General features: G+C 55.2%; 4 protein-coding genes across 4 annotated transcripts; 1 reads left to right on the top strand and 3 right to left on the bottom strand.

Annotated features, from left to right (window-relative positions):
- Positions 1 to 1,886: 1,886 nt before the first annotated feature.
- Positions 1,887 to 6,444, bottom strand: LOC136022122 (coiled-coil domain-containing protein 183-like). The gene is made up of 15 exons (XM_065695055.1): positions 6,378 to 6,444; positions 6,155 to 6,276; positions 5,915 to 5,989; positions 5,347 to 5,541; positions 5,152 to 5,256; positions 4,850 to 4,972; positions 4,351 to 4,479; positions 4,150 to 4,210; positions 3,969 to 4,069; positions 3,734 to 3,880; positions 3,522 to 3,682; positions 2,992 to 3,151; positions 2,582 to 2,851; positions 2,387 to 2,483; positions 1,887 to 1,996 (listed from the first exon to the last, which is right to left on the bottom strand). Exons 1-15 carry the CDS (start codon positions 6,442 to 6,444, stop codon positions 1,887 to 1,889), a joined length of 1,923 nt encoding a protein of 640 aa, XP_065551127.1.
- Positions 6,445 to 13,960: 7,516 nt separating this feature from the next.
- Positions 13,961 to 14,456, bottom strand: LOC136021972 (vitamin K epoxide reductase complex subunit 1-like). The gene has a single exon (XM_065694739.1). The coding sequence runs from the start codon at positions 14,450 to 14,452 to the stop codon at positions 13,994 to 13,996; it is 459 nt and encodes a 152-aa protein (XP_065550811.1). The 5' UTR covers positions 14,453 to 14,456; the 3' UTR covers positions 13,961 to 13,993.
- Positions 14,457 to 18,811: 4,355 nt separating this feature from the next.
- Positions 18,812 to 20,593, bottom strand: LOC136022121 (uncharacterized). The gene is made up of 5 exons (XM_065695054.1): positions 20,527 to 20,593; positions 20,304 to 20,425; positions 20,064 to 20,138; positions 19,804 to 19,884; positions 18,812 to 19,716 (listed from the first exon to the last, which is right to left on the bottom strand). Exons 1-5 carry the CDS (start codon positions 20,591 to 20,593, stop codon positions 19,084 to 19,086), a joined length of 978 nt encoding a protein of 325 aa, XP_065551126.1. The 3' UTR covers positions 18,812 to 19,083.
- A 3,363-nt stretch (positions 20,594 to 23,956) lies between these two features.
- LOC136021946 (C-C motif chemokine 3-like) lies at positions 23,957 to 24,756 on the top strand. The gene is made up of 3 exons (XM_065694670.1): positions 23,957 to 24,102; positions 24,327 to 24,435; positions 24,560 to 24,756. The coding sequence occupies exons 1-3, from the start codon at positions 24,030 to 24,032 to the stop codon at positions 24,645 to 24,647; spliced, it is 270 nt and encodes an 89-aa protein (XP_065550742.1). The 5' UTR covers positions 23,957 to 24,029; the 3' UTR covers positions 24,648 to 24,756.
- Positions 24,757 to 25,339: the final 583 nt, after the last annotated feature.

Here is a 25,339-nt window from a genome sequence, read left to right as displayed (position 1 = left end):
TAATCTTAGTAATTGTTGTTTCGAAATTGACGATGAAGGAAAGACCATAAATGAACTTCTAAGAGAGATGAAAAAGATAGCTCATGTTCCAGCACAAACATGGAATGAAATCAATTTTGGAGGACTAGAATCTTGGAGACAATTTTTAACAGGGATTCGATTACCAAAGTTGGTATAGTGGTGTTGGGAATATGTGGGGTATTGTTAATTATTCCATGTATAATCCCGTGTTGCACCAAACTGATACCTATGGCTATACAAAACATCAATTAACCGCCATACCTTTAGAACCGGAATTAGCAAATAAGGGAGGAACTCGCTCATTAGTGATACTAAAGACCAAAACAACTCCCATACTATCCGCGGCTCGAAAAGCAGTTATTAGATTAGAAGCCAAAACACGAATCAGTGAGTTACAAGAAAACAAGGGGGGAATTGTGAGGTATACAGGAATGATTCGTGTCAGCAACTTAGGAGTTCTTGTCGCCATTGCACTTTATGTGGAATCGGAACCCCTTGTGACCATTTTACCTTGTGGGGGATGTATAGGAATGTTCATGATTATGGTAAATGTTCCTGTCAATACACTGATGAGAGAGAAGAAGAAAAAAAGGAATAACCCCTTTTACTCTACCACTTTGTTTTCTAAGGGTGCTTTGTTGAACTGCTTGAATGCTTTAAGGGGGCTATGTAACTAAGAGATACGTACATCCCGTTACAGGATAAGTAACCAGAGAGCGAATGGAATTTACGGGGCTAAGATAGTGGTTAATTGCATGGGAAAGACATCTCCCCGGTGTGCGTCTCTGGTGCGGCGGAGACTCCCCGGCGCACCCAGCGCTGATTGCTTATTGCCTCTCGATAGTAATCAGTTGTAATAAAATAATAGAATCAGATCACGGCTAAGACGAAATCTTTGTAACAGTCTCTACCACCTGCAATTGGTGGTAGAACTCCTGCAGGCACTGCGAGAAGCCCCTGGCCCTGCCAGCTTCACACAGGGTGAAGACGGTCTGCAGGAATTTCGTCTCGGCATCGTGCTGGCCAGCCTCCTTGACACCAGTGGATGAAGAATTGCACTGCGCGTCACTTTTGTTTTCTGCCCCCCTCCCCTTCCTCCGTGCTCCTCTCGGATCTCCGAGAGCCATTCCTCATGGATGCCGCTGTCCACCCCACTGTGGTGGGGAGAGTGTGCCCAGGTGGGGGCCAGACCCACTGCTCCTCAGTCCCTCAGCCCAGTGGAGCGGCGGTCCTCTCACACAGGCCTCCTTGCTGCCTCAGCACCCCAGGGCTCCCATTCTGCCTGCCGCCAGTGCCCACATGGCACCCTAGGTTTTCCTTGGTTCCCTTCCACGTGGAGGGATGGAGTTTTAGGGGGCTAAGAAAGGGCAGGTTGGCATGTCGGTGGGGCCTATCTGGTGCTCACCACGTGTAGGTGATGCTTCTGTAGAGAAGAGAAGACGGCCTGTGAGCTATGGGCAGGGCTGAGGTTCCCGTGCTGGAGCCAAAGGCTTGGCGTAGTGCCCTCTGTGCCAGCCCGTCGGGGTCCGGGAAGTGTGCAGAGGGCCCAGGAAGGTGTTGGACCCACGGCAGCAAGGGGGAGAAAGCCAGCCTGCCCCCAGCTGTGCTCTGCCCAAGAAAGATGGCCCCAGCCCAGCCCATTGCCACCACTGTGGGGAGAGGGGCAGGGGATGTGGCTGCCTGCAAAGCCAGCTCAGCTCCCCTCCACCTTTGAGCCACATGTTCCGTGGACAGAAGTGACTTGCGACCTCCTCTTTCGGCTCTAACACGAGCTTTGGAGGAATGAAAAGCATCTCCTCTATTAAACCAAGGGGAAAGTGTACAAGGGGTGGTCTGGGGCGTCCCCAGCTCTCGGGGAGCGAGCGCTACTTCCTCTTGCTTTTCTTCTTGCTTTCGATCAGCCGCAGCCCTTGCTTCTTGATGTCTTCTCTGCTGAGGACAAGGCCGCTCTGGTTGTCCCCAAAATCAGAATCGTCTGCAGGAGAGAGCGCAGAGGAGCGGGCTGGGGAGGGACTGCGGGGCTGCCTCTGCTGTGCCTGTGTCCCCAGGAGGAGCCGGCACAGTTTGGAGGGCGGCTGGCATCTGCTGCCCAGTGATTTTGAAGACGACGAGGGTCTCCCCGCTTGCCCCACAGCATCCCTCCTTGCTCCTGCGGTGGTTCTGCGCTCCCCAGCCCACCGCCTGCCTTCGCTCTCCCACATCCACACATAAAACCAGCCCCATGCTCAAAGCCCTGGAGACAGCCGAGGTCAGCCCCAGCGCCCGGAGCAACTCCTGGGTTGGGCTCTGCTGGGACACTGGGAGGTGGGCAAGGACGCCCAGAAATGCCTGGGGCAGTTGCTGTGGGATGTGTCCCCTTTCCTACCTTGGACCCTCATGCACACGTCCTCCAAGGAAACCTTCTGGTTCTGCGGCTCGTTCAGGAGGGTTTTCTCCAGCAGCTGCCTGACCTTCACAAAAGTCTGTGAAAGAGACGCTGTGTTCACAGCTGAAGGGGAGGCGGGTGTTCCAAGCAAAGGGGTGCCCAAGCTCCATGTGCCCCTGGTAGGGAACAGCCCACAGAGCCCAGGGCCACCGGGGCCTGAGCTGCTCCGTGGCTCCTCCCTCGAGCACCTCCATCCTCCAGCTGGGAGGATGGCTTGGGCTGGGCCACCCGGGAAAGCCTGTGTGGGTCCCCAGAGAGCGCAGCAGGGATGGAGCCCCCGGGCACCTCATCGTCCTCGCTGTGGCTGCAGGGGGGCAGGTGAGCCACCCGCTGCACCAGGTACTGCAGCTTCTGCTCACACTGCTGGAGCTTCTCGTGCGCTCCCACGGCCTTGACAGAATGCTCCTGGAGTCAGAGAGAGAACAGCCTCGGTGGGGAAAGCGAGCCCCTCGGGGTGATGGCTGCTGCACCGAGCGTCACCACACGGAGCCGTTGCAGCAGCGAGCAGAGCCTGGGCTGTGCTCAGCCCGGCCCTGTGCGGGTACCTGGCCAGGCACGGTGATGCCCCGCAGACGGCCCCAGAGGCTGTCGAGTCCGTTTGCAAAGTCCAGCAGCGTCTCCTGGCTCCTCAGCAGCTGCGCTCGCCTCTCTGCCAGCCGAGCCTCCTCCCACTGCAGCCTCGTCCTCAGCTCCTCCTCCAGCCCCCTGGAGCCAAGCACGGTCACATCCATCCAAGTGCACAGGGCTGCAGACGCCCCAGAGCTCTTGCAAAAGCTGCTGCCCACGTTCTCCCCTGCCCCAAGCGCAGAGCAGAGGTGCTGCCTGCAGCTCAACCCCGTGCTGCTGCTGGGCCCACTTCCCGTGCCAGGCAAGGAGCAAGGCTCCTCGTTGGGTGCTCTGCCAGCGCCAGAGCTGGGGCAGCACTCTGCTCAGAAACCCTCCCAGTGCGGGAGGGGTGGGCAGCCGCAGGGTGACAAAGGAAGGGGTGCCCTGTTGGGACACCTGCCATGCACATGCCCCCCTGCCCCCAGGGCTGGTGGCCCCTTTGGCATGGCTGTCCGGAGCCCAGCAGCACCTGCTTGTGTCTGCGGGCTGGCGAAACTTCAGCTCATCCCGCTGCATCTCCAGCTCCTTCAGTGCCTTCTTCAGCTCCTGCTGCTTCTCCTGGCGCCCTCTGAGGTACTGTTCGAGTGCCGCCAGGGACTTCTGCTGTGCCAGGAGCCTGCCGGGGACGTCCTGGCCGGGGGAGAGCACATGGACTCAGCCCAGGCCACTCCTGCAGGGTACAGGATCTGGGCCGCGGTCCTGGGGAGGTTTCTGCCCCAGGAACCACAGGAACCGCTGCAAGTTCGTGTCGTGGAGCACAGCAGTTCCGTCCCTGCCTGCACAAGAGGGGCCCTGGGGGGCTCTGGGGACAGAGGAGGGCAGATAACCCTGCAATGGACCAAGGTGAGCAGACAAGGCTCAGCTCCCTGGGGCTGGAGCAGCCCCAGCTTCTACCAGAGATGGGTTTTCAGCTCACCCAGAGGCAGGAGCACTGCACCGCAGCCTTGGCCTTCTCCATCTTCTCCGTCAGCCAGGCGTCACGCTCCAGCCGGGACTTGGTGGCCTCCGGTTTGGCAGCTGGGGTGGAAAGGTTGTGGCAGGGAAGGATGCCTGCGGCTGCGCCCGCATCCCCCCCCTGCACCCTGACAGGCACTCACCCACCAGCGGGTCCTGCTCGGGCAGGCTCAGCAAGTCCCTGGCGACGTCATGCCTGGCTTGCTGCAAGGATGTTCATCGTCACCGCTGAGCTGCTGGCACCCTGGGGGAGCTGGCCCTGCAGCCCCTCGCCCACGGGAGGCTGGGCACCGATGCCCGCCCTGTGCCTGCAACCCTGCCTGGGCCAGGTCCCCCCAGCTCACCGCTTTCAGAAGCCTTTCTTCTGCTTCCTTGAGCCAGCGTCTGTCTACGCGCTCTTTCCGAGCAGCCAGGGTGCGGGCCTTGAGCTCTCTCTCGGCACGGAACTGGGCTTCCATCCTGGCCTTGTGCTCCTGGAGCAGAGCAGAGCAGAGCAGGAAAGAAGTGGCTCCCAAAGCTACAATGGACCTCTGTGGGCTTCTAACATGGGCACGGCCAGCACCAAAAATGCCCCCCCCTACCCCGAGTAAACAGCCCCGGAAGGAAACTGAGCAAGGACAGCTAGAGAATGGAGAATGCCACCTTCCCCACGGCCAGTGCTTCAGGCAGCTGTCCCCAGCGCAGGGCAGCCTGGCCCGAGAGCCACACACGGGAGGGTGCTGTGGGGAGGCCAAGCTCAGTCTTGCTTTTCCTCGAAGGAAGACTCAGCAGCCTGGGCACCTGGTGCCACCTGTGGGCTCTGCAGGGCAGGAAAGCACCCTGAGGTGCGCTGGACCGTCTCACCTTGGCTACACGAGCAGCTCTGAGACCATGCGAGGCCCTGAGCTCCATGTCTTCCACCTCCCCGTGCTGCAGCTCGGCCGTCTCACTCAGCACGTCCAGGTGCAGAGGCAGGTGGGCCAGCTCCTGGGACACGGGGAGCCACAGCCCACTGAGTCCCAGGGGTGCCCTGTGCTGGGACAGAAGATGGGGGGGAGCAGGAGGAGCTCCTGCAGGAGGGTGTCCCACCAGCACAGCCCCTTGGGCACTTCAGGGCCTTTGCAGGGGGAGCGGCTGAGAGCACGGCGCAGTGAGGATGAGCTCACCTTCCTCAGGGCATCCCGCACCGCCACGTACAGGGCAGTCACCTTCTGCCCAGCGTGGACTTTTGTCTGCGTCTTCTCAATGCTGCTCTCCAGCGTCCGAACCACCTGGGGCAGAGATGGTTGGGGACAAGGGGTGAGCCCATGTGCTGAGACCGGCGCCCACCCAGGGCTGCAGGCTTGACTGAACCCCCCCACGGGTGCTGCCACCCCAGCAAGGGGCCCTGGGACCTGTGCCTGGTGCTGCTTCTCGTCCATCCGCACATCCTGCAGCTGCTGCAGCCGCCTCTGCAGCTGCTCCTTGGCCCGGCTCCGCTGCTTCACCTGGTACAGCAGCATGTTGCACGTGTTCACCCGGCCATAGATTTCGGCCCGCAGCTTCTCCTGGGCCACCTGCGTGGGATGTGAGCATTTGCCAGGCTGGAGGCAGGGCTCGCTGGGCACCCACGGGAGAAGGGGTCCTGCCCGCACAACTCTTTGCCAAGGCAGAGCTGGTGATGCTGGCACCTGCTCGCTCCCTTGGCGGGACAGGAGCCCTGCTGCGGCAAAGGTCCCGCTCAGGGAGCTAACGGAGACACTGATGGGTCCTGCAGTGCAAAGGGTTCCACGGGACCACTCATGGACACCCGGTGTCTCACTGCACCAGCCCTGTGGGGCTGTCCTGGGGCTGGCACCAGGTCCCTGTTCCCTACAACCGGTCCTTCTGAGCATCCCCTGAACCCCAGCCCGCTGCGAGCAGCCTGCGCCCGCTGGACTCTGCTATTACCTCCACCGTCTTACTGGCCAAAGCAATGCCCAAGGGCTGCTCCGCTGCGCAAGCCTCAGAGAGGGTGAGCTCATGCTGTGGGCAAAGAAGGGCAGAGAGCACATCAGTGCCAGGCTGGGGACGGTCCCAGCCTCCTGCTGCCCTGCACTTCCTGCTCCCGGAGAGGACCAGTGGAGAAGCTGGCTCTGCAGCTCCGGCAGAGCCACAGTCACGGAGGCAGCAAATGGGACCTGCTGGTACCTTCCGCACACGGCCCAGGACACGGGTATCCTCCTGCACCGCCTCTCGCAGCTGGGGCAGCAGCTCCCGGTTCTCATTGAACTTTTCTTCCTCTGGCTTGGAGTAAAACGTCCTCGCTAGCCCTGCAGGACATTGAGGAGCTGTTGGTACCGTGCAGGACGATGCGGGGACCAAAAGCCCCCGACTTGGCCCAGTCCATAATGCAAAGCCAACGGGGCAGCACCTTGCAGGGCTATGCTGGCCCGCATCTCACGGATGCGCTTGCTGAGGTTTGGCTTCTGGCCCAGCATGATGCTGCTCCTGCTGCCTTGGCTCTCCAGCCCCACTGCGTACGTAGCAGCCACTGCAGCTCTACTGCCCGCTGCAACGCTCACGGAGCTGTGGCCAAGCCAATGGAGCCTTGCGACCTATGTGGTCATAATTGTCGCAGGGCTGTAACCACAACACGGAGCTGAGCTCCCTGCGCCCTGGCAACTGTTGCCGGGCTGTAACCACAGCAACGGAGCAAGAGCAGCCTGCTGCTGCCCAGACATGTCCCTTTGGAAATGTCAGTTAAGTGGTCAGCAAACAGCCGCGCAGCGAGTTACGCTCCTGTTGACACGGGCAAGAACCCACCGGCTCTCCATACTGGTGTTTATTTTGACGCTCACCGTATGCTCTTGCTCACCTACAAACGGGACAAGAAACGCAAGCACATGCAGCTGTTTGTTGGTCAATAGCATCAAGTTCCCGCCACCAGAGAGCTGCAGAAAAAGACTTTTAAGGAAACGGCCTTCCCAGCACCAAGCTCGTACATCAGCTGAGATCAAGTTTCCGTAACGCGGGACCTTTAGCCTGAAAACAAAGAAATACGGGATTGCCAAATACCCTCTGAGGCCGTCACTCAGCATCTCCTGTGCAGATTTATAAATGGCGGGCTAGTGCTAATAGCCAGTGACAAGCTAAATACCAACGTGATCATCTCCAGTGCTTCATCAAGCCTGCATGAAGAGATGGCCTAAGAGTCGCCAACCGCAATCGCTTATCGCTTATGCAAACATAGCAGATGTTGCCTAAAGATAGCTGTAAGATGTTCCAGGAAATGGCAGAGATAAGACGAACAAAGGACATAGGAGTAGAGGGGTCAACAATGGGACAAAAGAGGAAGACTTCTCGCTTCGGCCTCAACGACCATCAGGAGGCAGAAAACGACCCCCTAACAACAGCTGAAGCATGCGCAGAGTACCTCCACTACTTCATGAACACGGAAGTAAAGATGTATAAAAAGGGACTGTTTGAACTGCTCAGCACGGCAGTTGGCGGAGCGCAGACTCCCCTGTCGTCCAGCGCTGTCTTTGCTCATATTCTACTTGCTATAATTAATAAAATTCCAATTGGATTATGATCCGTTGTGGTCTCAATTTATAACAATTTCTGGTGCCGTGACTCGGATAAGGAACGGTGGGCTTTGGTCCTCCGGGGAGGCGCCCCGCGGCGTTTCGCGGCCCCGCGACCAACAGCTTACCTCATCCTTACCGACGAACCTAAATGCTAGAATATGAGCAAAGAAGGAACCGGTAAAATCCCATAAAAATTCTGTGCACGGGAGTCCGGACGAAGACGCAGGACGCGTAAGTATATTGCGAAACTTTCCGCAGAGCGAAATAGTTCGCGGCGGAGGACTGCAGAGTGAAATTGTTCACGGCAGAGATTGTTCGCGGGTTTACCGTTCGGGCGGGATTGGGTTTCCTGGAATATAACGAATGAGAGGTTCGATATACTGAACCAAGCGAGTGTGGACCCTTAAGTACTGCGGTTCCCATCTCCCGCGAGGGATTGGGCCAGGAACAAGGGGGAGCGAGCGAGTGCGTGTTCGGAGATGTTCCAGAAGATGGGGGCGAAGGGCAGCAAGCCTTCGACTCCCATGGGATGGGTACCCATTGTACCTAAGAATACCCCTCTGGCATATATCTTAGACAATTGGAGATGTCTCCCTGGAACCTTAGGGAAAGATAAGCAAAAAATGATAGAATATTGTACTAAGATATGGGGAGGGAAGAAGATTTTTAAAAATGTTTTTTGGCCAATCTATGGGTCAGAAGAAGATTGGGTAAGACAGCAATTAAACCTCTGGGTTAATAATAAAAAACCCCTTAACCCTGAGGAGAGTCAATATGCGGAAGTGTGGCTAAAAAGACCGGGAGCTAGACTTTACCCGCTGAATGAGATAAAAAAAAACTAAACAAAAGAAAAAGAAGGTATAATATGAAGCGGGGACAGATACTAAATATGTATAGGCGTAAGGGAATAAATGTAAAGGAAAAACGACCCTGGGTGTGCATACTTTGGAGGAACGATCCCCATGCACCTCAGCGCTGAATAAAGCATACCTACTTTACAACTTTAACGAGTTGTGGAGTCAATCCGCGTATCAATTTGGCGAGCCAGCCAGGAGGCCTCTGTTCGGCTGCAGGATCGGGTGAGGAGCGGATATCCTAAGCCCCACCCCAGGCCGCTTGCCTGGAGGAGCTCCGCTTCTCATCCGCTCACTGCGGGGACAGACAGCGACCTGCGCCGGCTGCGGAGAGGCGGTGTGCTTGGAATTTAGGTACTTTGGGGGGCCTGTAGGGCGTACGCGTGGCCGGGGCTGCTGGTAAGGCGTGCAGAGACGTCTGGCGCACAGCGGAGTTCCCCTTGGCAGGTAGGGCTTGCAAGCTGGGGGCTCGTCGACCGATAGCGCGGCTGCAAGCGATCCTGGACGCGGATCGGGCGAGCCCGGGTTTTCGCTGCATCCCAAGTTTTGGGAGCCAGGGCGGACCTGCTAATGACCGTGTAGGAAGCAGGAGAAGGGCAAGCGGAACCATAGCGTGAGTGTGTGGGATCCCATGTGTTTCTGTGTGACTGAGACGTAGCGTAGCTACGAAGCGAGTGTGGAGTCCTAATCCGCGGTTCCGTGTCTCCGCGAGGGGAGCGGCCGGAGACGGACGAAGCGTTTATGTTTTTCTGTCCTGTGTCTTGTCTGTGTATAACCATCAAGCAGCTCAGAAAGCGGGGGAAGGTCCGACTACCCCTCCCGCAGTGGATAACTTTACGAAATACAAGGGCAAGGGAATTTCCTATATGCCCTGTGAGAGTATGTGCCTTGTAGGAGTGTAACTGTATGTGACGGGTGGCATTTCACGTGGACTCAGGACACCGGTGGGGCAGATACTGCTCGGGGTGTCTTACAAAACACTGCCAGGTAGAAAATTATAATTATCTAATCGGTGACCAGAAATAAAAGATTACTTTGTGGAGAAAAACCACAAAATCCTGGCGGACTTCCGGGAAGTTAGAATGGAAAACTGAGAAAGGGTTTATAAAAGGTATCAAAGAAAATTTGAGAAGATGTGATTACAAAGGAAAAAAAAAAAAAATGAGAATACAACAATTAATGTCTCTCTTTTTGGGACAATCAACGTGGGATATCAGGAAAACCTTCGTAACCTGACATATGAGTGCATAGTAAGTTTTGAACAGTGGAACCTGTTGTGGATACTAGGGCAGTGTAAATTTTGCTGGAACTGAAACTATGTTCTAATGACAGGGGAGTTGATCTGCAGAACCCAGAGATACTATCTTACTGAATCCCCTGAGAATATCATAAAACTTGTGTGTAGGTGCTCTCATATTTTAAGTGCATTTGCAGAGCACTGGGAAAGAGAAGCTATAGAGATTTGTAAGAGATTGTTTGAAATGGGAGCCGGTCAAAACAAGGGAATTGTGAAGAAAAGCCCATTGGGTTACATTTTGGCACATTGGAAAGAACTGGGAGGTTCTTCTGGGGGCTCGGTAAACAAGAAAACATTGGTAAAATATTGTAATCAATGGTGGCCTTTATAAACTTTGGAAAATCAGGAAAAATGGCCTAAAAATGGAACTCTGAATTCTAATGCATTTTTTTACAATTTATGTTGGTTTTGAGGTGGCCAAGAAAATGCAATGAAGTAATGCACGCAGATATGTTTCGCTTTAAGAAAGCACCTGGAGTGGCAGACAGAATGTGAAATTAATATAACTCTGCCAGATCCCTAATTTTCGTTTTGGAAAAGGACAGGGAAAAACAGAAAGCTAAGCTGGAGAGATGTTGTTCAGCCTGTGATATTGGGACAGTCATCAAGAAAATTATATACCACAGGTACCTCCGAGAGGAGCACCCTCTGCCTCTGTCCTATCAGGTATTGATAAGGAGGAGGAAATTGCTGTCACTGGCAACAAGCAGCACATTCACATTCAGGGTTAAGAAGGGGTTAAACCAGAAGTGCTGTTGCAGAGGCAGGCATCTGTAGCCCCTGCAGAGCAGGGTGAGCACCTGTGAAAAATAATAAATAAATAAATAAAAAAGGGAAAACCAAAGGGGAAAGGAGGGAAGCTGCCGCAGTTCCCGTGTTTGAGCATGGAGAGTGTATAGGAATTGGAAATAGGTAGAAAAGAAAAAGCTGGGTCGTGCTACAGCCACGGCTGCGCTGGTTGCTTTAAAACTGGTGGAGGACGAATGTCGGACAGAAGTGGGGGAGTAACCTCCTCTTCTGTGGAACCGGATCGGTGTGAGTGCTATGAGGAGTTTGGACGCTGGGAGTGAGACTACCCTAGTGGGAGTGCCATGGGGTGGCTCGGGTGACTGAATTGGAACTAGGCTGACGGGACCAGGGGAATCTTCCCTAGCAGATCCACTGGTTATAATGGAATTTTTGGTTGATACAGGTGCAATGTATTCAGTTTTAAACAAAGCTTTAATACCTTTGGGGATGATTATATGATGATAAAAGGGGCGACTGGCCAAGGTGAAAAGGCTTATTTTTGTAAACTACTAAAATAACAATTGGGAAAACAATGGGGCATCCGTAAGTTTTTGTATATGCCTAACTCCGCAAAAGCTCTTTTGGGGAGAGATTTGTTAGAACACTTGGGAGCAACCATTACTTTCAAAGGAGGCGAGATCACTTTAAAAGTAAAGGACCAACAGTATATAGAGATGTTAAAAGCTTAATTTTGATCACTAATCATGTCGAGGGAGAAGTCAGATTGAAGATATATTGGATCAGGTATTCCCAGGGATATGGGCTACAAACATACCTGGAAGAGCTCTTAAAAGAATACCAGGTACAAACGGGGAACGTGCTGTTACAGTATGTAGATGATCTGCTCATAGCAGGGAATAATAAGGAGGATGTAAGAAAAGAAAGCATTCAATTTCTAAACTTTCTTGCACAAAAGGGCCTACGGGTATCACAAGAAAAGTTACAATTTGTGGAGGAAAAAGTGAAATATTTGGGACATTATTTGTTTAATGGCCAGAAAATATTGGAGCCAGTCTCATTAAAGGCCCAGTGACGAGACCCCACTGGAAAGTAATCAGTACTCCAGGGGACACCAAGAAAATCCTGAAAAGATAACGTAATGATAGAGACTTTATTTAATTATTTTGCCGCATTATCTTTTGGTATAAAGTGTGTATTGCTGTTTATATTTGCTATAAGTATTTCTCCTCTTTTCTATTATTTATGGAAACGTAGAAAGTGTGTTGAAGGAAATTGCTAAACTTATGCAACCACACAAGAGTGAATATAGAAGATATGCTGATGTAAATAATGTATGTACTCTAGATATACGAATTAGGTGTAATAATTTGAATTGCAATTGTTATCCATTTGCTTGTTTTAGGTGTAAGGTATGTCAGGATAAATGGTGGACACACTGTGAATGTGGATGCCCTCCAATAGGAGTTTGCACACAGTGTTGGAAAATCCAAAGAACTCTCACTGAGTGGAAATTAAAACAATTAGAGTCTAAAACAAGAAATTATTTGGGAATCCCATGAGTGGTGGGAGATTTTTGCCAACGGAATAAACCCTCAATATTATTGTTACCACTCCAATGAACCAGTCCCCTTTATAGCCGAAATTTTGATTATAAAGCGTAGAAGGGAAGTACTAACTGTATCTTGCTTTGCCCCATTAGTTAAGGCTGCAAAGTGGGAAGCCTATGTAGACAGGCAGAAAGCCCGAAACAGCTGTTCTCCTGAAGAATTCCCTTGCTGCCGAGAAGATGGTACACCCCGTGGCTCGAAGCAACCGAGTCGACGGGCAAGGCAGAGGAGGAATAAACTGTGGAGAAAAGAACCAGAACAATGGGATGCAAAAACAGCAATGGCCGAACTTCCCCAGGACTGGTAAAAATATACTTAAATTGGCAAAATTGACAGACACCCTTTTTCCTGGTATACCGTTAGTTTTGTTATTGATAATAACCCAAGCAAATGGAAACCCGCATGAACCATTAAAGTGGGAATTAATATCCTGGGAAACTTCCAAAGTGATAACCACTTTCACTGGGACGGGACAACCTGAATTCCCTGTACAACCTTTATGTAGAACTCCGGAAAAGGTTAGATCAACGTAAGAAAGACTGTGAGGCGGGCAGGTCATGGTATGAAAATTGGTTTAATATTTCACCTTGGCTAACCACTTTGTTGTCTGCTTTAGCAGGACCGCTTATTATGTTGGTTTTGGGACTTATGTTTGGGCCTTGTATATTCCGCTATATTTTACACTTTATTAGAGAACGGTTTGACATAGCAAAACTGCTCATTTTAACTACGAGATCTGGGGTAAAATATAAGAGTGTATCTATGGATGAGGATGAAGATTGTTGTGAATGTGTCATGCCACGTAAAAAAATATACCTGTGATTGTAAGGAATTACCTTGTGAGTGTTATGATAAATGTTGGGAGTGTGGAACAAGGTTGGCTTACAATTCTGAAAATGAAAGCAGCATCTAATAAACAATAATAGGATAAAAGAAAAAGGGGGGATTGTAAGAAACTATGAATTAGGATATTGTTTATTAAGATTTATGTTAAGCCCAATGTAAAGGTTAGGTAATAAAAAGTATGAAATTGCTTACTCAAACAGTCACCGGACACAGCTTACATAGACTAACAGTCGCCAACCGCAATCGCTTATCGCTTATGCAAACATAGCAGATGTTGCCTAAAGATAGCTGTAAGATGTTCCATGTGAGAAACTATAGACTAGTGTATTGTTTATTAAGATATATGTTAAGCCAAATGTAAAGGAACTGACAGAGATAAAACACAGCTGGCCAAGATAAGATAGCCGCAAGATGTCCCAGGAACTGGCAGAGCTAAGACTAACAACTCCCTGCAAAGACATATGGATGAAGGATCAAAGGAGGAAGACTTCTCACCAGGAGGCAGGAAACTACCCCCTAACAACAACTGAAGCATGCGCAGAGTAATTCCACTATTTCATGAACAACGAAGTAAAGATGTATAAAAAGGGGCTGTTTGAAATACTTAACACGGCAGTTGGCGGAGCGCAGACTCCCCTGTCGTCCAGCGCTGTCTTTGCTCATATTCTACTTGCTACAATTAATAAAATTTTAATTGGATTATGATCCGTTGTGGTCTCAATTTATAACATAATTTATTTTGGGTATTTCCCCCCCCTTTTTTAGCAGCAATAAGCTTTCCCATTGAAGAAGGCTGCAGTCCAAGTGCTCTCCTGTGTGCCCGGGGCTGGACACTCTTTTTCATGCAAGTCTGATGGCCTTCCCTCCCCACATCTCCCCCTTCTTTGTTTTGTGTATCCCCTATCAACACCTGCTTAAGGGCTCGATTAAGAATCATAGAATCATAGAATCACGGAATAGTTAGGGCTGGAAAGGACCTCAAGATCATCCAGTTCCAACCCCCCCGCCATAGGCAGGGACACCTCACACTAAACCATCCCACCCAAGGCTTCAAAATAATTTTTTTCCCCCGTTGCTGTGATTGCTGGCCCCGTTTTGGGCTGAATTCAGTGGGTTTGGGGGCGCTGGCGCCAGCGGCGCAGGTTGAGGCGCAGCAGGAGCAGGTTGAGGCCGTAGGTGCTGAGGCAGACGGGGCAGAGGTCATGCAGGGCGAAGGCCAAGATGGCCGCCAGCCACAGCGACGCCAGCGCCGACGCCAGCGCCGACGCCAGCAGCACCGCAGAGGCCCCGCGGCCACGCACGGGCCCCAGAACCCCTTGCAGGAGGCAGAACACGACCCCCACGGCCCCACTGGGGACGCTGGCGGCGCTGTCCCGGCCCAGCAGTGGCTCCACCAGCCCCAGGCCATGCCCCCACCGGGACGCGATCACGCGCGTGCACGACACCGCCTCGGCCAGGTCCCAGCGTGCGCAGTACCCGGGGCCCTGCGCGCGCGCCCGCTCCACATGGAGCGCGTACAGGGAGAGCGCCGCCCCGGGCACGCACAGCGCCGCGCGCGCCGCCATCGCCTACGTGACCGTTGTACCTTGTGGGGGATGTACAGGAATGTTCATGGTTATGGTGAATGTTCCTGGCCATACACTGATGAGAGAGGAGAAACCAAGGAATAATCCCTCTTACTCAACCGCTTTGTTTCCTAAGGGTGCTTTGGTGAACTGCTGGGAACCCCTCTGTTGCTTAAAGAGTGCTTTGATTAACTGCTTGAATGCTTTAAGGGGGCTATGTAACTAAGAGATACGTACATCCCGTTACAGGATAAGTAACCAGAGAGCGAATGGAATTTACGGGGCTAAGATGGTGGTTAATTGCATGGGAAAGACATCTCCCCGTGAATGTACTACCAAGACGGTCAGCAAGGTCTTCACCGGAGAATGGCCCCAGCAACGAGAACAGAATAATGGAAAGGGGCCACGTCGGCATCCAGGTACAGAAGAAGGGATTGGCTGAGACCCCGGGCCAAGAAGTGTAAGAGACTAGACACCAAAGACCCCGGTGTGCGTCTCTGGTGCGGCGGAGACTCCCCGGCGCACCCAGCGCTGATTGCTTATTGCCTCTCGATAGTAATCAGTTGTAATAAAATAATAGAATCAGATCACGGCTAAGACGAAATCTTTATAACAGTCTCTACCACCTGCAATTGGTGGTAGAACTCCTGCAGGCACTGCGAGAAGCCCCTGGCCCTGCCAGCTTCACACAGGGTGAAGACGGTCTGCAGGAATTTCGTCTCGGCATCCTGCTGGGCAGCCTCCTTGACACCAGTGGATGAAGAATTGCACTGCGCGTCACTTTTGTTTTCTGCCCCCCTCCCCTTCCTCCGTGCTCCTCTCGGATCTCCGAGAGCCATTCCTCATGGATGCCGCTGTCCACCCCACTGTGGTGGGGAGAGTGTGCCCAGGTGGGGGCCAGACCCACTGCTCCTCAGTCCCTCAGCCCAGTGGAGCGGCGGTCCTCTCACACAGGCCTCCTTGCTGCCTCAGCACCCCAGGGCTCCCATTCTGCCTGCCGCCAGTGCCCACATGGCACCCTAGGTTTTCCTTGGTTCCCTTCCACGTGGAGGGATGGAGTTTTAGGGGGCTAAGAAAGGGCAGGTTGGCATGTCGGTGGGGCCTATCTGGTGCTCACCACGTGTAGGTGATGCTTCTGTAGAGAAGAGAAGACGGCCTGTGAGCTATGGGCAGGGCTGAGGTTCCCATGCTGGAGCCAAAGGCTTGGCGTAGTGCCCTCTGTGCCAGCCCGTCGGGGTCCGGGAAGTGTGCAGAGGGCCCAGGAAGGTGTTGGACCCACGGCAGCAAGGGGGAGAAAGCCAGCCTGCCCCCAGCTGTGCTCTGCCCAAGAAAGATGGCCCCAGCCCAGCCCATTGCCACCACTGTGGGGAGAGGGGCAGGGGATGTGGCTGCCTGCAAAGCCAGCTCAGCTCCCCTCCACCTTTGAGCCACATGTTCCGCGGACAGAAGTGACTTGCGACCTCCTCTTTCGGCTCTAACACGAGCTTTGGAGGAATGAAAAGCATCTCCTCTATTAAACCAAGGGGAAAGTGTACAAGGGGTGGTCTGGGGCGTCCCCAGCTCTCGGGGAGCAAGCACTACTTCCTCTTGCTTTTCTTCTTGCTTTCGATCAGCCGCAGCCCTTGCTTCTTGATGTCTTCTCTGCTGAGGACAAGGCCGCTCTGGTTGTCCCCAAAATCAGAATCGTCTGCAGGAGAGAGCGCAGAGGAGCGGGCTGGGGAGGGACTGCGGGGCTGCCTCTGCTGTGCCTGTGTCCCCAGGAGGAGCCGGCACAGTTTGGAGGGGGGCTGGCATCTGCTGCCCAGTGATTTTGAAGACGACGAGGGTCTCCCCGCTTGCCCCACAGCATCCCTCCTTGCTCCTGCGGGGGTTCTGCGCTCCCCAGCCCACCGCCTGCCTTCGCTCTCCCACATCCACACATAAAACCAGCCCCATGCTCAAAGCCCTGGAGACAGCCGAGGTCAGCCCCAGCGCCCGGAGCAACTCCTGGGTTGGGCTCTGCTGGGACACTGGGAGGTGGGCAAGGACGCCCAGAAATGCCTGGGGCAGTTGCTGTGGGATGTGTCCCCTTTCCTACCTTGGACCCTCATGCACACGTCCTCCAAGGAAACCTTCTGGTTCTGCGGCTCGTTCAGGAGGGTTTTCTCCAGCAGCTGCCTGACCTTCACAAAAGTCTGTGAAAGAGACGCTGTGTTCACAGCTGAAGGGGAGGCGGGTGTTCCAAGCAAAGGGGTGCCCAAGCTCCATGTGCCCCTGGTAGGGAACAGCCCACAGAGCCCAGGGCCACCGGGGCCTGAGCTGCTCCGTGGCTCCTCCCTCGAGCACCTCCATCCTCCAGCTGGGAGGATGGCTTGGGCTGGGCCACCCGGGAAAGCCTGTGTGGGTCCCCAGAGAGCGCAGCAGGGATGGAGCCCCCGGGCACCTCATCGTCCTCGCTGTGGCTGCAGGGGGGCAGGTGAGCCACCCGCTGCACCAGGTACTGCAGCTTCTGCTCACACTGCTGGAGCTTCTCGTGCGCTCCCACGGCCTTGACAGAATGCTCCTGGAGTCAGAGAGAGAACAGCCTCGGTGGGGAAAGCGAGCCCCTCGGGGTGATGGCTGCTGCACCGAGCGTCACCACACGGAGCCGTTGCAGCAGCGAGCAGAGCCTGGGCTGTGCTCAGCCCGGCCCTGTGCGGGTACCTGGCCAGGCACGGTGATGCCCCGCAGACGGCCCCAGAGGCTGTCGAGTCCGTTTGCAAAGTCCAGCAGCGTCTCCTGGCTCCTCAGCAGCTGCGCTCGCCTCTCTGCCAGCCGAGCCTCCTCCCACTGCAGCCTCGTCCTCAGCTCCTCCTCCAGCCCCCTGGAGCCAAGCACGGTCACATCCATCCAAGTGCACAGGGCTGCAGACGCCCCAGAGCTCTTGCAAAAGCTGCTGCCCACGTTCTCCCCTGCCCCAAGCGCAGAGCAGAGGTGCTGCCTGCAGCTCAACCCCGTGCTGCTGCTGGGCCCACTTCCCGTGCCAGGCAAGGAGCAAGGCTCCTCGTTGGGTGCTCTGCCAGCGCCAGAGCTGGGGCAGCACTCTGCTCAGAAACCCTCCCAGTGCGGGAGGGGTGGGCAGCCGCAGGGTGACAAAGGAAGGGGTGCCCTGTTGGGACACCTGCCATGCACATGCCCCCCTGCCCCCAGGGCTGGTGGCCCCTTTGGCATGGCTGTCCGGAGCCCAGCAGCACCTGCTTGTGTCTGCGGGCTGGCGAAACTTCAGCTCATCCCGCTGCATCTCCAGCTCCTTCAGTGCCTTCTTCAGCTCCTGCTGCTTCTCCTGGCGCCCTCTGAGGTACTGTTCGAGTGCCGCCAGGGACTTCTGCTGTGCCAGGAGCCTGCCGGGGACGTCCTGGCCGGGGGAGAGCACATGGACTCAGCCCAGGCCACTCCTGCAGGGTACAGGATCTGGGCCGCGGTCCTGGGGAGGTTTCTGCCCCAGGAACCACAGGAACCGCTGCAAGTTCGTGTCGTGGAGCACAGCAGTTCCGTCCCTGCCTGCACAAGAGGGGCCCTGGGGGGCTCTGGGGACAGAGGAGGGCAGATAACCCTGCAATGGACCAAGGTGAGCAGACAAGGCTCAGCTCCCTGGGGCTGGAGCAGCCCCAGCTTCTACCAGAGATGGGTTTTCAGCTCACCCAGAGGCAGGAGCACTGCACCGCAGCCTTGGCCTTCTCCATCTTCTCCGTCAGCCAGGCGTCACGCTCCAGCCGGGACTTGGTGGCCTCCGGTTTGGCAGCTGGGGTGGAAAGGTTGTGGCAGGGAAGGATGCCTGCGGCTGCGCCCGCATCCCCCCCCTGCACCCTGACAGGCACTCACCCACCAGCGGGTCCTGCTCGGGCAGGCTCAGCAAGTCCCTGGCGACGTCATGCCTGGCTTGCTGCAAGGATGTTCATCGTCACCGCTGAGCTGCTGGCACCCTGGGGGAGCTGGCCCTGCAGCCCCTCGCCCACGGGAGGCTGGGCACCGATGCCCGCCCTGTGCCTGCAACCCTGCCTGGGCCAGGTCCCCCCAGCTCACCGCTTTCAGAAGCCTTTCTTCTGCTTCCTTGAGCCAGCGTCTGTCTACGCGCTCTTTCCGAGCAGCCAGGGTGCGGGCCCTGAGCTCTCTCTCGGCACGGAACTGGGCTTCCATCCTGGCCTTGTGCTCCTGGAGCAGAGCAGAGCAGAGCAGAGCAGAAAAGAAGTGGCTCCCAAAGCTACAATGGACCTCTGTGGGCTTCTAACATGGGCACGGCCAGCACCAAAAATGCCCCCCCCTACCCCGAGTAAACAGCCCCGGAAGGAAACTGAGCAAGGACAGCTAGAGAATGGAGAATGCCACCTTCCCCACGGCCAGTGCTTCAGGCAGCTGTCCCCAGCGCAGGGCAGCCTGGCCCGAGAGCCACACACGGGAGGGTGCTGTGGGGAGGCCAAGCTCAGTCTTGCTTTTCCTCGAAGGAAGACTCAGCAGCCTGGGCACCTGGTGCCACCTGTGGGCTCTGCAGGGCAGGAAAGCACCCTGAGGTGCGCTGGACCGTCTCACCTTGGCTACACGAGCAGCTCTGAGACCATGCGAGGCCCTGAGCTCCATGTCTTCCACCTCCCCGTGCTGCAGCTCGGCCGTCTCACTCAGCACGTCCAGGTGCAGAGGCAGGTGGGCCAGCTCCTGGGACACGGGGAGCCACAGCCCACTGAGTCCCAGGGGTGCCCTGTGCTGGGACAGAAGATGGGGGGGAGCAGGAGGAGCTCCTGCAGGAGGGTGTCCCACCAGCACAGCCCCTTGGGCACTTCAGGGCCTTTGCAGGGGGAGCGGCTGAGAGCACGGCGCAGTGAGGATGAGCTCACCTTCCTCAGGGCATCCCGCACCGCCACGTACAGGGCAGTCACCTTCTGCCCAGCGTGGACTTTTGTCTGCGTCTTCTCAATGCTGCTCTCCAGCGTCCGAACCACCTGGGGCAGAGATGGTTGGGGACAAGGGGTGAGCCCATGTGCTGAGACCGGCGCCCACCCAGGGCTGCAGGCTTGACTGAACCCCCCCACGGGTGCTGCCACCCCAGCAAGGGGCCCTGGGACCTGTGCCTGGTGCTGCTTCTCGTCCATCCGCACATCCTGCAGCTGCTGCAGCCGCCTCTGCAGCTGCTCCTTGGCCCGGCTCCGCTGCTTCACCTGGTACAGCAGCATGTTGCACGTGTTCACCCGGCCATAGATTTCGGCCCGCAGCTTCTCCTGGGCCACCTGCGTGGGATGTGAGCATTTGCCAGGCTGGAGTCAGGGCTCGCTGGGCACCCACGGGAGAAGGGGTCCTGCCCGCACAACTCTTTGCCAAGGCAGAGCTGGTGATGCTGGCACCTGCTCGCTCCCTTGGCGGGACAGGAGCTCTGCTGCGGCAAAGGTCCCGCTCAGGGAGCTAACGGAGGACACTGATGGGTCCTGCAGTGCAAAGGGTTCCACGGGACCACTCATGGACACCCCGTGTCTCACTGCACCAGCCCTGTGGGGCTGTCCTGGGGCTGGCACCAGGTCCCTGTTCCCTACAACCGGTCCTTCTGAGCATCCCCTGAACCCCAGCCCGCTGCGAGCAGCCTGCGCCCGCTGGACTCTGCTATTACCTCCACCGTCTTACTGGCCAAAGCAATGCCCAAGGGCTGCTCCGCTGCGCAAGCCTCAGAGAGGGTGAGCTCATGCTGTGGGCAAAGAAGGGCAGAGAGCACATCAGTGCCAGGCTGGGGACGGTCCCAGCCTCCTGCTGCCCTGCACTTCCTGCTCCCGGAGAGGACCAGTGGAGAAGCTGGCTCTGCAGCTCCGGCAGAGCCACAGTCACGGAGGCAGCAAATGGGACCTGCTGGTACCTTCCGCACACGGCCCAGGACACGGGTATCCTCCTGCACCGCCTCTCGCAGCTGGGGCAGCAGCTCCCGGTTCTCATTGAACCTTTCTTCCTCTGGCTTGGAGTAAAACGTCCTCGCTAGCCCTGCAGGACATTGAGGAGCTGTTGGTACCGTGCAGGACGATGCGGGGACCAAAAGCCCCCGACTTGGCCCAGTCCATAATGCAAAGCCAACGGGGCAGCACCTTGCAGGGCTATGCTGGCCCGCATCTCACGGATGCGCTTGCTGAGGTTTGGCTTCTGGCCCAGCATGATGCTGCTCCTGCTGCCTTGGCTCTCCAGCCCCACTGCGTACGTAGCAGCCACTGCAGCTCTACTGCCCGCTGCAACGCTCACGGAGCTGTGGCCAAGCCAATGGAGCCTTGCGACCTATGTGGTCATAATTGTCGCAGGGCTGTAACCACAACACGGAGCTGAGCTCCCTGCGCCCTGGCAACTGTTGCCGGGCTGTAACCACAGCAACGGAGCAAGAGCAGCCTGCTGCTGCCCAGACATGTCCCTTTGGAAATGTCAGTTAAGTGGTCAGCAAACAGCCGCGCAGCGAGTTACGCTCCTGTTGACACGGGCAAGAACCCACCGGCTCTCCATACTGGTGTTTATTTTGACGCTCACCGTATGCTCTTGCTCACCTACAAACGGGACAAGAAACGCAAGCACATGCAGCTGTTTGTTGGTCAATAGCATCAAGTTCCCGCCACCAGAGAGCTGCAGAAAAAGACTTTTAAGGAAACGGCCTTCCCAGCACCAAGCTCGTACATCAGCTGAGATCAAGTTTCCGTAACGCGGGACCTTTAGCCTGAAAACAAAGAAATACGGGATTGCCAAATACCCTCTGAGGCCGTCACTCAGCATCTCCTGTGCAGATTTATAAATGGCGGGCTAGTGCTAATAGCCAGTGACAAGCTAAATACCAACGTGATCATCTCCAGTGCCTCAACAAGCCTGCATGAAGAGATGGCCATTTGAAGGACAAGCAGGGAAGGGTTTGTACACGCAAGGAATCTCCCCAGTCTGGCCATGCATGTTTTTGCCATGTTTTGGACCAGAAACTCTTACCCTGATGTGGGCTTTCAGAGAAGCTTGTGACTGTAGGGATGACCCAGAGCTGAGCTTCTCCCTCTCTCCCTGGTCTTTTCCAGCACGTTTGTGCAGCCTTGCCTGGAAACTGCAGCTGCTCAAAGCAGAGGCAAAGTGCAGAAAAACAAGTAAAATAGATAAAATCACTGCTAATAGCACGAACAAGTACTGTTCAACCCCACAGGTGTGGTTCAAGAGTGGGAGCAAGGACCCGCAAGTGCAGTGCTGGGAAGTGGCCCCTGAGCCATGCCCTGAGCTTCCCGGCTCTTCTTCACTTGGTCTCCTTCACTGCTCCCTGCACTGGAAGAACGAGGACGTGGTGGGCACCGTGCTGCAGGAGCAGGGTTCAGGCTTCAGGTGTGTCTGGCATGCTCACCATCTCCCCTTAACCCAGACCCACAAACTCTCTATTGTCTGCCCACCTGTGCCCAGACAGAGTTTCATACTCTCCAGCCTATCCCTAACATAAATAGCAACTCCCCCTCCCCGTCTGCCGGGCCTGTCTTTTCTAAAGAGCCTGTAACCTTCCATTCCAACACTCCAGTCATAGGAGCCATCCCACCATGTTTCTGTGATGCCTATTATATCATACCCCCGGAGACGTGCACACATCTCTGATTCCTCTTGTTGGTTCCCCATGCTACGGGCGTTTGTATAGAGGCATCTGAGCCGAGCTCCAAATGAAGCCGGCTCGTTGGCTGCAGCGGCTGGAGTATCTCTACGTTGCTCCAAGCATTTAGGATAGGTGCTGGCAACTGACTGGGTGTGTTGGGATGGAATGATGCCCCCCTCCCCCAACACATCTAGTTTAAAGCCTCCTTGCCCAGTCTGGCAAGCCTTCTACCAAAACAGCTGTTTCCCTGCTTTATCGGAGCAGCTTCACCAGCCCCCAGTAGACCTGGCCTACAAACTTGGGTCCAGGGTTCGAGACACCCAAACCCCTGACTATGGAACCATTCGTCCAACCATTTATTGACCTGGCCAACCCTCCTGGCTTTTTTAGGGTCCTCCCCTGTCTCCTGGAGGATTGACCAAAAGACAATCTGAGCTCCAGAGCCCCTAACCACCTCTCCCAGGGCTCTGTAGTCCTTCTTTATGTTACAGCGGCAAGCGCTGTAGGGCCTGCGGGCTGAGAGGAGGCAAAAGGGGCTGGTGCTTTCCCACCCCTGGCACAAGGGATGGGGGGGTCCCCCTGGGACTCTCTTCTTGCTCCCTTCTGCTACTGTTGGAAAGAGCAGAATTTTGTATGATAAAACAATTGTATAAAATAGTAAAAATTATTATGTTTGAGAAATTTATAAATTAATAGTGAGGTTTTGTATATTAGAAAATGCTGTGACTTCGTGGTTTTGTATCACGGCGGTTCTAATGTTGCAATATATCACAGCTGTCTTGTACCCAATGCTACAAAAACATAGCATAACCAAATATGGTAAAAGGAGTATAAAAGGATTTAGAAAAGTATGTACTGGAGACTATACCCAAGTGGAACCTGTGTATAAGATAGCTGGAAGAGCATACCAGAAAGAAGATAAGAGGGTGCTAACGTTTGGAATATACTCAAGTGGGGGAAAGGTGAAAAGGACAACCTGAGGAAGACTTCTTACTTCATCTGAGGAAGACTCTTACTTCATCGGAACGACCACCAGACGACCACCAGAGGGGGCCGCGCAAGCGCAGAAGAGGCTGATGTCGTAATAGATGGATATGGCAATCCCTTATGCATATGTATTAGTTAAATGTTGTAACCTATGCTGAATATGTATCAACTGTGAAACTTTTAGGATATAAATTGTGGACGCGATGTGACGAGGTTGAAGCCAGATTTGGGCGAGTGCCCCTGGTTTCCCAGCGCTGCAATAAAGCACCTCATATAACCATTCCGGTGGTTATGTGTTTAATCTTACGCTAACACTACAAGGGGTCCCCTCTCACATCCCTGCCAGTGCTGCTTTGCTCCAGTGTACGAACCAACTGCCTCCCTGCCCATGGAGGGCTTATTACTGATCTCCCCAGCCTGGGTGTCGGGTCTGAAGCTAACTCTGTATCCCTGCTGTGAGCAGGGGAGCAGGGTGAGAAGGGCTGTTTGTGCCAAAACTGGGGCTAAGGTGGGAGCTTTCTCCTGGCAGTGGTTTTCTGCCAGCAATAGCAGCAGAGCCTGGCGGTGTCCATCCACAGAGCAGCTCCTCAGCCCCCCAGCACAGCGATGCTGCAAAGCAAATCCCTGCCTGGAGCTTGCTGCCTGCTTGGGACTGCCACTGGGGCTCTGGCCATGGAGCTTTGTGCCCCAGCCTGGCTCATGGCTGCTGGGGGATCCTTGCGGCAGTGGCAGCGTTGGTGCTGGGGGGTTTGGGGCACCCAAAGAGAATCTGAAAGTTGCAGCCCCATGGCCAGCGCTTCCCTCTCTGCGGCTTCCTTCTGCAGCTCAGCAAATCTGCGTGCTCTGACAGGATTTCCCTGCTAGCATGGACTCTTTTTCTCTCCTTGAAAACCTGCGCCGGCCCTGCGGCCGGGGATAAAAGCAGGGCATGGCCACAAGGCCGAGCATTGTGCAGAGCCCTGCAGAGCCCAGCTCCAGCCCTGCACGCAGATCCCTCAGCTCCACAGCACCATGAAGGTCTCCGCAGCCGCTCTGGTCGCTCTCCTCCTCGTGGCCGCCTGCTCCCCATCTGAGGCCCATCTCGGTGAGTCCGGCAGCACTGCATCCTCCCTGGGGCTCACTGTGCCATTGCTCCATAGGAGCGGCCGGGGCAGACTGAGAGCTCCATCCCCATCAGCAGGGGGAGGGCTGGGACCAGGAGGCCAATGCTGGCACCGAGGGAACAGGACACAAGAGGGGAGGCAGCAAATCCCCTGGGAACCCCTGTGCCTGGGGTCTCACCAGGGCTCTCCGTCTCTGCCCTCACAGATGCTGTCCCCACCACGTGCTGCTTCACCTACCACCAGCGCCCCATCCCGCGGCGCCTCATCACCTCTGCCTATATCACCAGCAGCAGCTGCAGCCAGCCGGGAGTGATGTGAGTACCACTGGGGGCTAAGGGGGCGATGGCTGGGGCAGAGGGATGGGGACACGGCTGGGGCCCTATTGCAGGCAGCCCGCTGCCCCGGCCGAGCACTCTAACGTGGGACTTGTCCTGGCAGCATGGTCACCAAGAAGGAGCTGTGCACAGACCCCCGGGCGGGCTGGGTGCAGGCACAGGTGCAGCACTTCCAGAGCCTGAAGAACTGATCCTTCCCCACTGCCACCCCTGATGCCCCTGGTGCTTCCCCAGACCCGGGTACGCAGGAGAGCACTTGGATGGCAGCCTTCTTCAATGGGAAAGCTTATTCTATTTAACTTATTTAAACAAACTATTTTCTGCTAAAAAAGGGGGGGGGAAAACCCCAAAATAAATTATATAAAAACCCGATTAACTTGGACAGTATTACCTCAAAGGTTTAAAAACAGTCCCAGGAGTTTTCAAAGTCAGTTAGCACTGGCACTAGGATCATGGAAACCACCCACTCAGACGGGGACTCTGTTACAATATGTGGATGACCTGTTAATTGCCACAGAAACAAAGGAAGAATGTGTCCAGTGAATGGTGGGATTATTGAATTTTCTGGGACTGAATGGTTATTGGGTATCCAGACAAAAGGCACAAGTAACCCAAACCCCAGTGTCCTACCCAGGGTATGAAATAACAGGAGAACACAGAGTACCTGGAACTGCTAGAAAAGAAGCCATTTGTCAAACTCCACGACCGTCGAACATCAAGGAGCTCTGGACGTTCCGGGGAAGGACTGGGTGATGCAGACTTTGGATGCATGGTTATGGTGCTCTGGTAAGACCACTATATGAGCTGTTAAAAGAAACCCCTCTCTCTTTGCAATGGACTGATGCAGCAGAGGGCTTTAGAAATTTAAAAGGCAGAGCTAATG

This window comes from Lathamus discolor, chromosome 14, assembly GCF_037157495.1.
Source record: "Lathamus discolor isolate bLatDis1 chromosome 14, bLatDis1.hap1, whole genome shotgun sequence".
In the NCBI taxonomy this organism is placed as follows: domain Eukaryota; kingdom Metazoa; phylum Chordata; class Aves; order Psittaciformes; family Psittacidae; genus Lathamus; species Lathamus discolor.
This window is presented reverse-complemented; position numbering and strand designations above follow the sequence as displayed.